The sequence below is a fragment of the Microtus oregoni genome, unplaced genomic scaffold, assembly GCF_018167655.1.
Source record: "Microtus oregoni isolate MIOR12 unplaced genomic scaffold, Mior012 000014F_ref0000157, whole genome shotgun sequence".
NCBI classification, from domain to species: Eukaryota; Metazoa; Chordata; class Mammalia; order Rodentia; family Cricetidae; genus Microtus; species Microtus oregoni.
The window spans coordinates 6,361,981-6,378,410 of NW_024543073.1; the positions used below are offsets into that span (position 1 = coordinate 6,361,981).

Sequence of the window (16,430 nt, forward strand, 5' to 3'; positions counted from 1 at the left end):
GACTGACTGCATGCCCCCCCCCCCCGCAGACTCCCCTGAACAGGGCTCTGTCATAGCCATTCTTCCCACCGTCCTCTCCCCTCTTTGTTCAAGTCACAGAAACACGGCCTGGAAAAGCCCTGCATCACACACCTGCACACCCGTCTCCCTGCCAAGGTTTGCTGTGTTCCAAAGAAGGCACGGTTTCATCTTAACAGAACAGAGATGATATTTAAAGCAACTCCCCAAGGTGTTCTTCCCAGGGGAGCCAAGGCAGGGGGATTTCCAAAAGTCCATTTGCAAAGAGCCAATGAAGTCACAGCACAAGGGACATCTGTGAAGAGTTCAAATGCTTACCTTCTTCTTGCTACTGCTAATTACAATGTCAACCTAGGCATGCTACATTAATAACCACAAAAGTGGCCACAAGTGCTTTCTCAACTTGGAGCTGATTGTCTGATGCATTAAAGAACAAAACACTGGAGCTTTTAACAAACATTTTAATTACCAGGTGAATTTCTGTCATTTTGAGTAATGACGTTTATTAAGGTATTTACAAACTAATTACCACGGGTAAGGAAGAAAGGGTGGTTTAAAAAGCTAACAGGATGCCCACTCCTTACAACAGTATTCCACTCCCTACCCAATTTAGGAGAGGGAAGCACAAATGCGCCTTTCACTAGAACCCCGTGAAAAGAACCATTTAACTGAGCACGGAGCTATGTTTTAAAGTTACCTCTATTTTATGCTGATTAATTTCTTACCGGTCCTGTCTTACTCTATCTAAGTGGTTTTAAAACCATTTACAAAGCATCATGGGTTACCACTAGGCAAAAAAGAGGAAGCTATCTCGGGGAACGCTTCTGAGGTCTTTGTTCTCATCAGGCACCAGAGCGTGTGTGCGCTGCATCTCAATCATGCAGCGGAGTCCACATGCCGCCACACTGAATGCTAGATTGTGTTTTAGGGTCCCCCTTCTCCGCTTAGCAATCTCCAGTTAAGACGGTGAAAGACGGAGTAAACTCAGCCTTTATGAATTCAATCCTCTGTCATTGTGCACCAGGGCTGGGTGGGGGCAAGGCATATCCTGTGTGCATGAAAAGAGGCGGTGCAGCCAGCAGTAGCAAATGACTACAGTTTCCATCCCAGAATTCAGCTAACAGTCATTTGAAGATGAACCCTGCAAGGGTGGACGGTATTGATATGAAGACCTGTTTCAATGAGCACTACACCGACGACTGCTTTCACTGTGAAATGCTAGTGATCTCTTGAAAGGGATGCCCTGCCGGGAGGGGAGATATCAATATTAAGACCCATTTAAAGGAGTACCACGTTGGCTCTATAAAAATGAATCTTTCGGAATACACAAGACCAATTACCAATATTTGACTTTCTTAAAAGGTTTTAGGGGCAGAATGTCAATACAGGCACAAAACAGTGCAGCAAGTTTTCACTCCAAACGTTAAGTCCTACTATTCTATATTCAGATCTGTGTAGGCATTGTTCATAGTCATAATACTAACCCAGGGTCCTTAAAATGTCTCAATGAGCTGTAACAGCTGGGAGACAGAGTCCGCGGGAGGGCATGAGTAGTCTTACATTTACTTTTTACTGGGATTTTTAAAAAAGAAATGACTAGCAAAACTCAATGCAAACATGAAAAGCATCTTAAAAATCTGCACTGCCCTAGAGATTTATAGAGAGTTGAGAAATCCTAACTATATGGGCGGCTAAACCAGAGATGAGATTTCCAGCTTTCTTAGAAGGCTAATCAATCTCAACAGCAAACATGAAGGTTTCCCTCACAAAGAGACAGGAAAAAAAAAAAAAAAAAACTCCCATCTGAAACTCCTTAAGGCAACACAGATATCTTTGAAAATGTGCCACGACTGACTGATACATTCAAGGCTGAACCCTATGGAAACAGTAGCCAAATGATGCTTCTGTTGGAACTGAATAAGATTTTTTGTTTTTGTTTTTTCCTACTTCCCGCTTCTATCACAGAGACAGAACTCAATGACAGCTTTAACACAGGGCAGGCAAAAGCTTGCCCAGCATCCATCCACACAATCTTACCAGTTCCTTATATGAATTCATTTTTTGGAATTAAAAAAAAAAGGCAGGCACCATATGAATAAACTTTCTTATAGTTATGGCAGATAATCAAGCTTGCATTATAATGAAAAATAGTCAAGCAAATCATCTCTGGCTTTAAAGACAAAAAGGTGAAAATGAATGTTTCCTCTTCAAGTCAAAAGTAGCACTGATATTTAGAGCCACACACCAGCTGGTAAGATTTCAATACTGCATGCTAACAGAATTCATCAGTCACTGGAAGGAATTAGGCACAGCAATTTATTTGCAATTAATTAATTTCATTGCCTTGCTATTTTATGGCATAACTCAAATCTACACAGGACAAACGAAAGAAGCAATGCACAATCAAAAGCTATCTTAGTATGCAAACGACACCGGACACCCAGTTAGACAACCTTATCCTCAGCAACAAAAATACATACTGTCTTCCTAGTTCATATCTAGGGGAAGAAAGTAAAACTGCTCAGACACCATTAGCATTTGCTAAAATCCACAATTTATGCAATCAAGAGTAATCAGTTTTAACAGCAAAATAAATCTTACCTTTATGTAGCCCCAAGACACTGACAATAAATAATTTGCTTCAGGCATTTTTGATAGATTATGTGTCTATATACGTATAGGTAGGTCTGCAAATTCTAAAATATGTATCTCTTCAAACCTTGATTTTAAACAGTCTCCACAAACCAACCAGCCGTGTGGGAATTTAAAGACTTTTGTTCATTAAGTATAAATAAGAAAGCACCGTGCTACGATCCCATCCAGTCGTTTTCCCATTAAAAAGATGCTATTTGTAAAACTCCAGAATGGAACAAAATTCAGCAACTATTCTGAATAAGGAACATCCATCTGATGAAGGGCCGGCTAAAGAGCTAAGGACCTGCATCCTTCTCTCCCGAGCGCCAGGGCTTAATGAATAATGTATGTCAAGATGCTTAGCATCGAGAAAGACTAGTTCTGTCAAAAGCTACCAAATAAGGAACTGCGGGGGAAGCCGGGAAGAGGGGCACAAAACCACGCCCATAGAACCAACTATGCACCAATCGCATTCCGTCCATGATCTAAGCCGGCAGGGGGCATGGATGCGGCTCAGGCTGCTTTGTGATTGGTTCCCGAGGTGAGCCTCTTGGGGAAAAGAGGCTTTCCTCTCCACATGGTGAACGCCATTTAATAAAGGTCTCCCTGCAGCTACAAGGCTGCCTGTGAAAAGATGAATGGGGCTTCCCTCTCACAGGGATGGATAGCGACCGCAAAACTTCTCGATCTGTAGCTGCTCCTTAAAATAAGCATTGCCAGTCCGCGCAGAGCTGTCTGTGGATTCTAATAATCTCCGACTTCTCCACGCGTTTAAATTGCCTTCCTATCTCAAGTCCCAAACACGTGGCTTCCCTGGTGATGGAGACAGCTTTGCTTCCTCCCTTGCTCAATACACAGGCACAGGAATTACGAAATGCCACAGGTCCAGCTTTCACAAAAGAGAATGCATCCCTGCATCCCTCCTCCTTGGGGAGGCTGCTTTTGGCGTCCTTTGTTCCTATTGTTATATAGCTACATTCTACAACTTACAAAATGTAAAACAGAAGAGGGAAGGGAGGAGGTATCTGAAAGTTCATATCCCTGAATGATGATTTCTGATCAGAGGAGGTTTTTTGTTTGTTTGTTTGTTTGTTTTTTATGAGTCCACATGAAGTTGAGAAAGGACAGAACGTTTTAAGGAATGCAGAGTTGAAATGGAGAGTAATCACACCTTTAATCAGGAGGGCTTAAAAAAGAACTTAATAGTCTTTTGGGAAAGCCAACCTTTCTACTCTGTTTGGCACAGTATTATTCAATGTAATTTTTACCCCAAAAAAGTTTTGTGGATGAGAAATCAGAGAAATGCATTTCTTCTGCATAAGGCATACTCTTGTCTCTGTCTATTAGTCCGGGCTTCTGTGACTCCCTGACTGGATAGCTTTCCTTACCAGCTCTGCCTTCGGATGTTCTCCCTCTAACACTTGCCTAGCACAGTAGCTCTTTTATGTCCCTTTCCATAGTCCCCTCAGTCAATAGTACGCTGAAAATGTTAAATGGAAAATTCCACAAGTACACGTTCATAAATTTTTAATAACGCTGATGAGAGTAGACCTTTGCTAATGTTCTAGCGCACATTTATCTATTTCCTTTTGCTGTGCTTTATAAAATTGTGACACTTTTACATGGCTAAAAAAAAATGGTACAGGCCGTGTAGGGTCTGTACCATTCAGTTTTAAGGTAGGGGGCGTGAAACTCATCCCACGGGGAATGGGGGAAAAAACCATCACCTCCTTGATATTTCTACTAGGTCCTTTGCGGTTGGGGTTCTCAGTCACTCCACACCTTTGTGTTCACCTCACACATGCCTCTAAATTCTCCACCCCAATATTCCACCCCAGGCAAAGCACCGGGAACATCTCCCTTTCCTGTCCTCCATGTCTCTTACCTCTAACAACGTCCTGTCTTATGCGCTCACGTTTTCCACTTCCTCCACTGCTCTGGTGTTCTCTGTGTTCCTGTCTTGCCTTTGCCATCTATTAAAGCTTCAACTCCCAGCTCCACGGACGCTGTTTCAGGCCCACACTCGTCTGTGACTACTTCTCACCTGAACTTTAGTACCATGTTTCCAGATTCACAATCCTCTCCCATTTCAAACACCCTGCCAGTCACCTGGAGCTTTGACAAAAAACATGAACCATTCTTCTATTTAAAGTAGTTCGCATGACTACTGCAGCTGCGGTCACTGGGCCCGTGTGTCTTCCAGGGCCCTGAAGAAATCGGTGACTCTTTCTGTCCATTCAGTAGGCATCTCATGTGAGCCACACGCTAGCTAGCTATCAGGTGTTTTGTGTAAATCACCCTACTGAATCCTTGAGTAACCCTGGGATGTTCCCGTCTCCCGCTGTAGCCCCCCCCCCCCCCCCATTCACGCAACGCTGCGACCAACTCCTGTCTCCTATAAAATGCCATTCCATCCAGTACTCTGTTCCTTCTCATTTCCATGCCCACCACGCCAATCCTAATCTTTTGGAGAAGCAGGAAACAGCGTCAGGATCAGCGTCCCCCCCTCCACCCCTCAATTCCAGAGACAGGGAGAGCTGGAGGGGAAAATGATTTTCCCAGCTATCCCCTGATACTCAGACCGTGAACTCCAACTTCAGTCCTTAGCGCTGGCTTCTTAAATTGCCGTTCAGGAGCCCACAAAAGTGTGAGTGCAAGGTCACACACGTTATAACAGTTCAAGGTCACTACATACACGACAACCTAAACCTAAACTAACTTGAAATCCTGCACAGTGAGCCTGAGGTGTTTCTGGTCTCGCTGGGTTGTAGAAGGCGACATCATGGCACTTTGGCTCTGACCACACAGTAGGCACGCACACTGCACTCACTGTGCATGAGATCCTGCCGGGTAAGAGCACAGGGCAGTGCTGGGAACGTGTAGCTCACGTTAGATAGCGCTGCATGTTATGAATGGCAATACTTCCGTTCTACACACAGTAAACACAGTTACAGCCAGCCACACACTCACTATCCCTCCATCACTCTACGGCAAGTTAAGTACCAAGTTACTACATCTTTGGATTGTGTTGTTAGAATGCGTGATTTAAAAACTGCTATTTGACTTGTTGGCTTAAGCAGCTTTGTTTTTTAAATCTTTTCAACAAATTTTGGGGTGTCAAGACTAAAACAGAATTTACAGATTGTTTTTTAATGACCTAAATCACATCTCTGCCATTTTGCTCTCTGTATTTATGCAAAGGGTGTTGTTATAACAGTGATGATTACAAAATGTGTATCAACTATGAACAGTATTGAAGCTACTTAGCATCCTACGGTATCAAATATTCAGTCACGATTTAATCCTATATATAAAATTAAACAAATATATTTACCTCCTCATTACTCAAACTTATTTTACTCTTTAATAAATGGTAAAAAAAACTGTAAGTACACCATCAAGGAATTATTTTAAAATACAATTCTTTTTGACTTATTTATCAGTTAAGTGGTGAACTGATGTGCGTAAGTGGGTATTCACTCCGCCCATGACCTTGGGTTATCTGACCTGACAGACATGAAAATTTCCCCAGGCAAAAGGATAGTAACTGAGGAATGATTAAGAAGCCTTGCTTTAGCACACAATCCTAACCTGGAAGGGGCTTAGTGCCGCAGCTAACTGCAGATAGCTCCTGACAAGCTGCTGTACTCTCCAGAGAGTCTGAGCTGGCCTGTGTAACCAAGATGCTGTAGGACCGAGGGGCCAGGTCACCGGAGCCTCACAGCGTGTACCTTGCTGTTTGAGCGTGCAGGCGTGCCAGCATGAAGCAGAGTCTGAGAAGGTCCATGTGGACATTATGAAAGACGAGAGGGACAGGGAGGGGGAAAAAACACAGAAAACTACGCACACACTTCACTTCAGTGACCAACCAGGGGAGTCTGCAGCTGCTGGCAACCCAGGAACCACCTGATTGCAACACACACCGGCATCGCTGACCTGATACCACAAGCGGGATAGGAAACACCTTTAAGATGGGACCATAAAAAGGAAGCCAATCTGCAAAGCACTGGGTCGTGGATTAACTGTGGCCAAGCCAGGAGGCGGCAGAGCCACCATCTGACCTCCTACTGTCTGACTAAGTGACAGACACGACCTCGTGAGCCCCCCACGCAGCAGACGACACTGCAGGTGTCTATCACACGTGGAAGAAAGCTGACTGAACCTAGGACAGCACGCAGTAGGGGCTGAGACGGGTTTGGGGGAAGCAGTGTGGGTAAGGATGATGGGCGAGTACAAGCCGTACGTGTGGAAATGCTCCACTGAGCTCCACGGATATCTACAAGTAACGTATGCTAGCCGGAAAAGAGCATTTTGGACTTTGTTCTTTATTTAGCCTAGAGCCGACATGAAAGGCCCGGGACATCAAGTCTGAGCTGTACCCACTATTATCCTGCCTGAAATAGTTATGGATGAGTGTGTTGACGCTCAGGGCTTATCAGACTAAGGGTACCGTTCCCAGGAAAGGTATTTTACTACGTACCACTCATGGAGATGGAAACCATGTAATACTATAATAGATCTATATTCATTTTATACCTTTCTACTTACAATGAAAGAGAGAAAGGAGCTTTTTTATATTTTAGAATCAAGTCAATATAAAGTAGGAGCTTCCATAGCCTGTGCTGCTCTTATTGGATTAACAAATGAAAATCTGATTACTAAATTCTTCCGAGAAAATTCTGGGGAGAAATTGAAATCCAGACATAAATAGCTATAGCAAACTAAGGGCTGTGAGAACAGACTCCATTTGTTCCCAAGTCCCTTGAGATGGTTTTAGAGGGAGCCAGTAATAATCTAGAATTCATTGTCAATAACTCCTTTAAATTATATAATTTACATTTCGCTTTTACATTATAAAAATTCTTTCTTGAAAAATGCTGAGTCTGACCACGCGCAAATTCACGGCATCTGTTTGTATTTGGCGCCCTCTAGTGCTAAATCACATGCATTTAACTTAACCAGCCCTGAGCGCCAGACTGGCATCACAGACTTTGAAAATGGTGGGTTTTGGATAGGGAAAAAGAATAACATCACAGAGGCCCAGAGAGCTCAAACGTACAATTTCAGGAATAGCATCTTCTCTGGAGAGTATTATGGAGATTTGAGACTGAAAGGAAGAACACCATGTTGACTTTTAAAAATGAAGCAGTCATCCAAAACATCCAAGATTAATCAATCCTTTTATTATCATGGCCCAAAAATTTTCACCAAACTGCTTTAGTTAAAACAGGAAATACGCCAGTTGTGGTGGCGCAGGCTGGTAGGGGTAGGATTTGCTGAAGGAGGCAGAGGCAGGAGGATCACGAGTTCAAGGCCAGCCTGGGCTACACATTTGGGCTGGAGAGATGGCTCAGAGGTTAAGAGCACTGACTGTTCTTCCCCAGAGGTCCTGAGTTCAATTCCCAGAAACCACATGGTGGCTCACAACCATTTGTAATGAGATCTGGTTCCCTCTTCTGGCCTGCAAGTATACATGCAAGCAGAACACTGTATATGTAGTAAATAAGTCAAAAAATAAATAAATAAATAAATCAGGATATACCTGAAACACTTGCACAGACAGATTCTAAGACAAGGCACGTTATTTCTTTTGAGCAGTTCTTGGAACTGAACTAATATGGACCCGAGATGACGGCTGGATTTCTTTGCTAAGTGGATCAACTGACCAACCACACACAAGCACATGCGGTAGTCTGAATGAGAACATCCCCCACAGGCTCAGACGTTTGAATATTTGTTCCCCATTGGTGGTGCTGTTTGGGCATGTTTAGGAGGTATGGCCTTGCTGGAGAAAGGATGTTGTTGGGGGCAGGCTGAAGGTTTAAAAGCCACACAACACACTCTTCCCATTTTCTCTCTGCTTCCTGCTGAGGTTCAAGATGGGAGCCCTCAGTTTTCCTGCTCTGGTGACGATGCTTCTGGTCTGCCATCATGGACTCTGATCCCGTCTATGAGTTTTCCTGCTCAGGGTGTGTTATCACGCCACCAGATGTAACTAAGACACATTGCATTTTGCAACCATGGATACAGTTTGGATTCATAGAGACAACCTTGTATGTTCATAGAGATTTACCCAACTATGCTGTCATCATATCTATCCCTAACATGATTTCTGCTTTCATAAAGAATAACCAGACTTCACATAAACGTTGAGGCCTCTTTGCTTCTGGGTTTGAGTGGAGGAGGTCAGACTATCACAATGGCAAATGACAGGATTTTATACACAGGAAATGCTACGGACAGCACCAAGACAAACAACAAAGTATTCCAACTAATTAACAAAATCAACACCTAATGATGATGACATAGGCCACTTTTATGTACTCATCACTGAAAGGACAAAGAAAAAATATGTTTACGGTGTGCCCACCTTAGTCCTTAGTTCTATACCTGCTAGAAGGAAGAAATTCCAACATGGTGGGGCGTGGAGCTCGGAGAACAAAACCAAGCACTCTGAAAACCTCCACGTTTCTGACCTCTGCCATTGTCATAGGTTTCGTGTCTATTCCCTGCTCTGTCCTCTTTATCATCCGTGGAAATCTGCCTCCTATCCTCAGCATGCAACCCTTTCTCCTCTATTAAGATGGCTTTTGGTCTAAGAATATAATGTAAAGAACATCAATCTACTAAGACACTTTTCTTATGATTTCCACTGCAAAATTATCTTTTTGACACAATGCTAGCCTTTATGGAGATTATATACATTAACACGATCAAAAGATGTACTATGTTACTATACGAGAAGTGTGCTACAGAACCTCACTTATTTACTTGTTTATTTTTTATTTTAATCATCATAACATTTTCCAAACTCTATTGAACCCTTGTTACTACCAACAATTAGAAACAAATCACAGCACTAAAGGCTCACAGAAAATTCCTATAAAAGTAACAGACTTCCAGCGCTATGGGCAGAGTATTTTAGAACAGTCATTCACGTATCTTTGCCAGATTTCTGGTAAACAGCTACCAGGCAGCAGAAAACAATAAAGCACCAAACAAAATGAGTAAATAAATAAATGTCAAGAGGGTAGAAATCCAAGTCAGGAAAACTCCCACAGGTTAAGATGAGAGTTGAGAAGGGACCCAACTACCTAGAAAGGGCCAAGTGCCGGTCAGGAGGTGTGCGCACTTCCTATGGACCAACTGAGAAGTAGTGAGGGACAATGTGTATCATACTAAGGCTGGGAGCAGGCAGGAGGAGGGAGGGATAGAGAAGGCTGGCTGACACACACCCTCTGGTGTGGTCGGATAGGAGCAGGAGTCTGGTGTGCCCTACAGCATAAACCGGTGTGTCCTCCGGAATAATCGGCATATTTCAGAAACCCAGAAGAAAGGATGCTGAATGTTTTCACCACAAAGATGCGCCAAATAGGTATATTTCACCCGATTTAAGGTTTCATAATGTACACACGTTTTGAAACGTCACAAGATGGCTTTATGTATCAATGAAGAAAAACAATGTCCGATTTTAAAAAGTAAAGAAAATCTGAGGCAGAATCCACTCTGCAGGATGAGACTGCGGGAGACCTCGTAGCCTTCGAGAGTGCACAGTGGTATAGCTGGAAGGGCAGGAGATATGGTATGATTTACATTTTAAGTGTCATGCTATTTACATCTATAAGCTGTTCTAACAGGTGCAAGAAAAGAAGAGAGAGAGAGAGAGAGAGAGAGAGAGAGAGAGAGAGAGAGGCACCGCAGTCATGATGTCACAGGTGAACACCAGGACTATCGGGAGGACTAAGGTACAGGCGCACTGGGCTTGCTCAACGCCTGTTTGACTGCTGCCAGGCTTAAGATGGAGGGGATCATGGTGGGAGGCTTCACAGGAGAAGATGATGAATCCTGAGTCGAGGGCAGCAATGTTTAAGTATATGAAGATTTCATGTGCTTTTCAGTCAATCAATATCTTCTATCTCCTCTGTACCCCTACATTTCTAGGGTTCTAGACAAGGAAGGCTGCCAGAGAACTGAGTTCTGAATGGGCAGCCACTTTCAAATACTACAAGGGTAGCACAGGGAGGCAGACTGAACACTTCCTTCAAGACTTTTCATGGTGTTTTAGAGTACTCCAGCAGAGGACATGGAGCAGATAATGGGCTGTTTTAAAATCCTACTTCACAGCTGATGAGGAGCGGGAAAGCCTGAGACACTCCTCACTCAAGATCACTTAGGTCCTGAATTCACAAAGAGCAGTATCTTCATTAAGTAGTGGTGCTATTTAAATCCTCCAAGAACGGAGACTTAACAGGAGGAAACAATGAGATAAAAGTAGTGTAATAGTGGGAGGGAGGCCTGGTGATTCAAGCCTGTAATTCCAGAATCCAATGATCGTAGGCAGGAGGACAGCTATGAGTTTGAGGCCAGCCTGGGTTACATGGTGAGCTGTAGGTCGGCCTGGGTTACAGGGTGAAGCCAGCCTGGGTTACATGGTGAGCTGCAGGTCAGCCCTTGGTTACAGGGTGAGGCCAGCCTGGGTTACATGGTGAGCCGCAGGTTGGCCTGGGTTACAGGGTGAGGCCAGCCTGGGTTACATGGTGAGCTACAGGTCAGCCTCAGTTACAGGGTGAGACATTATCTCAAACAAAGAAAACACAGTTTAATAACGGGACTTTCAAAGTTTGCAACCCTGACTGAGAACGAAAGGGCAAAAATGGTATGGAACACAGAGTATTTCATACATTTTTATGCAGTGTATGACTTAAGGGCTCTGCACTGTGAGGAGGAAAATCAGAGCTAACACAGGTGATCCAGCATAGTGGATGAAGCAGAGTTCAATAGTTAACCTTCATTATCCAGCAGACCCATTTGTTACAGATGATGTGGGAAGTCCTTCTGTATATGTGTTGCTTTTATTGGCTAATGAATAAAGCTGTTCTGGCCAATGACTTGGGAGAGTAAAGCCAGGTGGGAAATCTGAACAAAGACAGAAAGTGAGAGTAGGCAGAGAAGTGGGTGTTCTGAAAAGTGTAATCTTTGTGTCAAGGCACTGTGGCCTCACAGGGCTCCCTTTTTGTATAGTGTGAGAAAATGCATCGCTGTGATTGGTGTACTAAAAAGAGAAATGGCCAATAGTTAGGCAGGAGATATAGGCAGGACTTTGGGGAAGAAAGAGAGAACCCTGGGAAAAAGAAGGCGGAGTCACCAGGCAAGGCAGATACTGAGGAAGGAGCATGAACACTATGGAGAGACGAGGTAACGAGCCATGTGACAGACATAGAATAAAATAAATGGGTTAATTTTAGTTAAGCTAATGGGACAAGCCTAAGCTAAGGCCAAGCTTTCATAATGAATAAGTCTCCGTGTTGTTATTTGGGAGTGGTAGTACAGAGAAAGACTCATTACGCCCATTTCCATCACAAGGAAAACAATTGGATTAATAAAAGGCCTTCAGAGCCCTGCAGTGATGTCTACCCAACCATATGTGCAACCAATGGTTTCTCTACCAACTACTGAAGTTATACCAGCAGGAGCTGAGAAGGCATTTGAGATCTCCACAGTTCTAGGATCACTTCTCAGGATGTTCTGAGCTCATAAATGCAAATTCCCAGATAAGACTACAAAAGTGTGAGTCTTTGTAAGAGGTAGACTCCCTCTCCTGGACATCCCCTACTGCTGTGTGAGTCCATTCCACCAGACTAAGTGTGTATTAGTATATTCCACGAGCAGCATTCTTTAAATGGGGCGCTTTCTACGTCCCTTAAGACTGATTTGATGGCAGGACATAGCAAATAAAAACAGACCATAGCTCAGGGCTGCATTCTGGAAGCTGCAACAGAAGGGAGTACTGACCCCTATCCATTTATGTGGAAACACTGCAAGCACTGGGAACAGTGATCAATGGCTGAACACGAGCAATTCTAGCTTTGGTTGTCACTTTCTCCTCATATGTTAATAAGCACATATGTTCATTAGAACACATCAACTTCCATTTGGGGCACTAAGAAAATAAATCAAGCAGATGGCATCCAGAATGATCAGTTCTGATCAGTCACAAAACTGTCTTCTAAAACTCCCAGTGAAGCAGCATACAGCTAAAGTTGATTATGTATATGGACCACATTTCATTACCCATTCATCAGTCAGTGGGAATCCAGGTTGACTTTATCTCCTAGCCATTGTGGGTAGTGCAGTCAACATAGATGAGCCAATGTCTGTAGAAGGATTCAGCGTCCTTTGGTTTGATGTCCTGGAGTGGTAAAGGTAGGTTGATTGACAGATCTATTTCTAGCTCTGTAAGGAACCTCTATTTCTATAGTGGATGCCAGTTTGCACTTCCACCAATGTGAGTAAGGGCTTCTTCTCTGTCTTATGTTTTATCATATTTATTTGTATTGTTTGTGTGCATGCGCACGCGTGTGTGCACACCCATGTGCATGTGAGCCAGTGCCTGAGGAGGCCAGTCCTTGGATCCCCTGAAGTTGGAGTTACAGGTGGCTGTGAGCTGCCTGCCACTAGCCCTGGGAATTCAACCCAGGTCCTCTGGAAGAGCAGGAAGTGTTCTTCACCTTTGAGTCATCTCTCCAGTTCTGCCATTTGTTTCCTTAATCTTAGCCCTGACTACTGAAGATATGCAGGGTACTTCTATGTGGACATATAACCTCACCTCAATTCTGCATCTACAAATTTAACTGAAAAACTATCCAAGGTCTCCCACCCACTATTGGCTTTTCCTCCTAAATATTTAATTACTGCCATTTCACTGTCTGGGGTTACAGTTCCACCTCTCAGGCTGCAGACTCCTCTTCCTTGTTTTCTGTGCCTTGCCACCTCCATCTACTCTTTCATGTCAATTTCAACCTGTTCCAAACCCTTATCACATTGCTGCCTAGTTCTCTGATTCTACTTGCTTGGAGTCTTTCCCCTCAAGATGTCCCATCCTATTCCCTGCCTCCTGGAGGACCTTCCTAAAATCCCTGTTGCTGGGTTCCAATCAAATGTGAGGATTCCTCAGGGTTCCCAGGAGATACAAGTGGTGTAGACCTGCAACTATAGCATCTCATGGTGCTGCCAAATATACATGTCTCATGCCTGCCTCTGGTTTTACAACTGGATTATCTATTCTAGTTGTTTGCTTCCTGAAGAACCACTAACCTCCCACCTCCACAGAAACCCAACACAGTGGAATCTGCAGGCACGTGCAGTCTACCCGGCCTTGTCTAACCACTGGAACATACCCCTTTCTCATCACAGTTGCACAGTCCCGGGATGCTCAGTTCAGGCTTCAGCAGTATTCACTCTGGGAAGCTTCTTCCCCATCATTCTGCGTCTCTGGGTTGCATGAGAGCTCTTCAAACTTCTCTACAAGGAGATCAAGTTGCCTATTGCTCACTAACACACAATGGCTTGCTCACGTGGCTATATTTTTTCCGTGGTATATGTGCATGTTCCGGTAGTTATCTATGTGTTTGCATAGAAGCACTCAGACGCAAAAAAAAAAAAAATCTTATTTCTCACACAAGAACCTTGGAAAGATCAGATGGTCCGTAAGAACAAGGCTAAAACAATCTCTCACTGAAAAACTAAAAACTGTGTGTGGTTGTCAGCTGTCTTACGCACAAAAGTGTTACGTTGATGCAGAGAGTGGTGACAGATCATCCCAAATAACAAAGACACAGCAGATTCAAAATGTCATTTACAAGAGATGTTGATAAAGACTCCAATCAATGTCAGATCTAGCGTCACAAGTCTGTATTCACTCAAAGATAGAAGCCTCGACAAGGCAGAGGCCGGGTCTGTCCTGAGCCACCTTAACTTTTCCACCTCAGTAAAATGAATTGGGTAAGCCTGGCAATTTCACAAATCTCTTTCACCTCTATGGATAAAGAATTTTGCAATTAATTTTTTTTTTAAAAAAAAAAGCAGAGTTGGAATGAGAAGCCCAAGTTTGAGTTCTCTGCAAAGTGGCTGACACTAGGAAAGTAGACCACTCACCTAAGCAGTGACTCATGCCCAACCCCTGTAACAATGGTACCACTAGGGGATTTCTTGTCGCTGGCCATGGCTAGTGTCAGACTCATGCCCAAAACCTCATCGCCAGAGCTGGCACTGAAGTCAAGGTGACCTCTTCTACTCCTGTTCTCAGCCGGATTGTCTTCTTTACTCGGTACAAAGATTAAAGGGCTGACCATTAGCTTTTGTCTCTACTACCAGGAGGAGACAGCCAGCATCCTGACTGATCTTTTGTACATCGTTAACCACCATCTCAATACTTCACAGCATCAAGAGCCTTCCTTGGAAGTCATCCACAGTGAAGGGAAAATCAAAGCACAAGAAAAGGGGCCTCCTCTGGGCCAACAGGATGAAAATCCACACACACGCCTTTCCCGTGACTGCCTGCATACATAGTCTCTCTGAGTGACCAGGGTTAACTGGTCAGTTTCAATAAAAAATTTGCTCTCCCGGGGTGCTAGGTTACCGGGCTAAAACTAAAGTAAACAGCCTCGGTGAGCATCACATATGCAGGCGAGTGAGGCGCCATAAATCACTGGGACTGGGTATCAGGATTTCAAAGGCACCCTGTAAGCTCTCCCCACGCCTGTTGACTCAAGCTCCAGTTGCAATGGGTTACCTATACAGCAGTATATAAAGTTGACCTTTGAAATTTAAAAATAGCTGCAGCCCCATCCCTACTAAAGATAGTCCACGGTGCCTCCATGCGCCAGCGCGCTAAGCGCTTTACCTGAGTTTTGCTCTGTTTGAGAGCCCTGTGAGGTGGGTTATATTAGTTCCGAGTGACACAGACGTGGGCAAGGAGAGATGGAAGCAATTGGATTATCCAAGGTGGCATCTCTAGTCTGCGGTAGATTTCTATACAGTCGTGGAATTTCTCATCAGAGTTTAGGGGGCCACAGAGAGGAGAAAATGGTTCCCTATCACCTGCTCCTCTGCACCAGTGTACTCTTCCAGCATCTCTAGCAACTTAGGACCAATTACCAGGACCCACTGTACTTATTCTGACACGGTGCATTCTCTCCTTTTGCAGCTTGCTCCCTGCTACGCCTAAGCCTCTTCAACTTCTACCCTTCACTCCCAGGCAACATGTTCCTCAGGAGATGGCCCAGGAGCTGGATTGAGCAACCCACCCGTGCTTCTACTGGGCCGTGACTCAAGGAGGTCACAGGTGAAGGAGGTGACACTAGCTTGCAGTGCTAAAGAGGCCGAGCCTCGTGAAGTACACCATGGCCATAAATCTCCCTCTCCGGGCAGCCCCACCCCTCCTCCCACATCCACAGCTGACTGCCCTCCCTTAGATGTTTGCACCCTTTGGCTGACCTGTCTGGGATTTCTCTTTTTCCTTCCAGGCTGTCCCAACGGCTCATGACAAGTGCGTTTCACCATAGGAGCCCTGAGGCTGGAGAGAGGGCAGGGACACCAACTGATCAGCTTGCCTCCAGCCAAGCGAGTTTTGACCCCAGGTCATCCCCAGCTGCTCCTGTCCATGCCTTCCTCGTGCACACTCCACAGTGAGCTCTCTGCACTACCCAACTTTTCTTCAGTTTTCATGTTTTGCACCCCCCCCCCGCCCCCCGCCCCATGAATCCATATCTGCATCTCATTTTGCCCCTACTAGAAAACAAAAACAACAAAAGCTACCTCCAAGCCAACTCACAACCACAGGCTAATTTCAAAATCCTAAACCTTCTTACGCCTTTCCTGAATTTAGGCTTTGTCTGTTGCCACAATCCTCACCATCAGTAAGGCTTCGTACCACCCAGTCCCAAAACTCTTGACCAACTTGGCAAATCCAACTTGAGTTACAACGTCCTATCCAATGC

General features: G+C 44.4%; 1 protein-coding gene across 9 annotated transcripts in view; it reads right to left on the reverse strand.

Moving 5' to 3' along the window:
• Pde4d (phosphodiesterase 4D) overlaps positions 1 to 16,430 on the reverse strand; it is an 845,080-nt gene that overhangs the window by 23,884 nt on the left and 804,766 nt on the right. The window contains exon 1 of one of the 9 annotated variants that reach the window (XM_041663301.1): positions 4,538 to 4,574. The exons of 7 other annotated variants lie outside the window; for them this stretch is intronic. Coding sequence is in view for 1 of the 2 variants with exons in the window: in XM_041663299.1 (XP_041519233.1) it covers positions 2,620 to 2,667 (48 nt within the window). In the remaining variant the exon portion in view is untranslated. Of the gene's footprint in view, positions 1 to 2,619; positions 2,972 to 4,537; positions 4,575 to 16,430 lie in introns of those variants that run through there. One more of the 9 variants, XM_041663299.1, reaches the window with a different exon arrangement.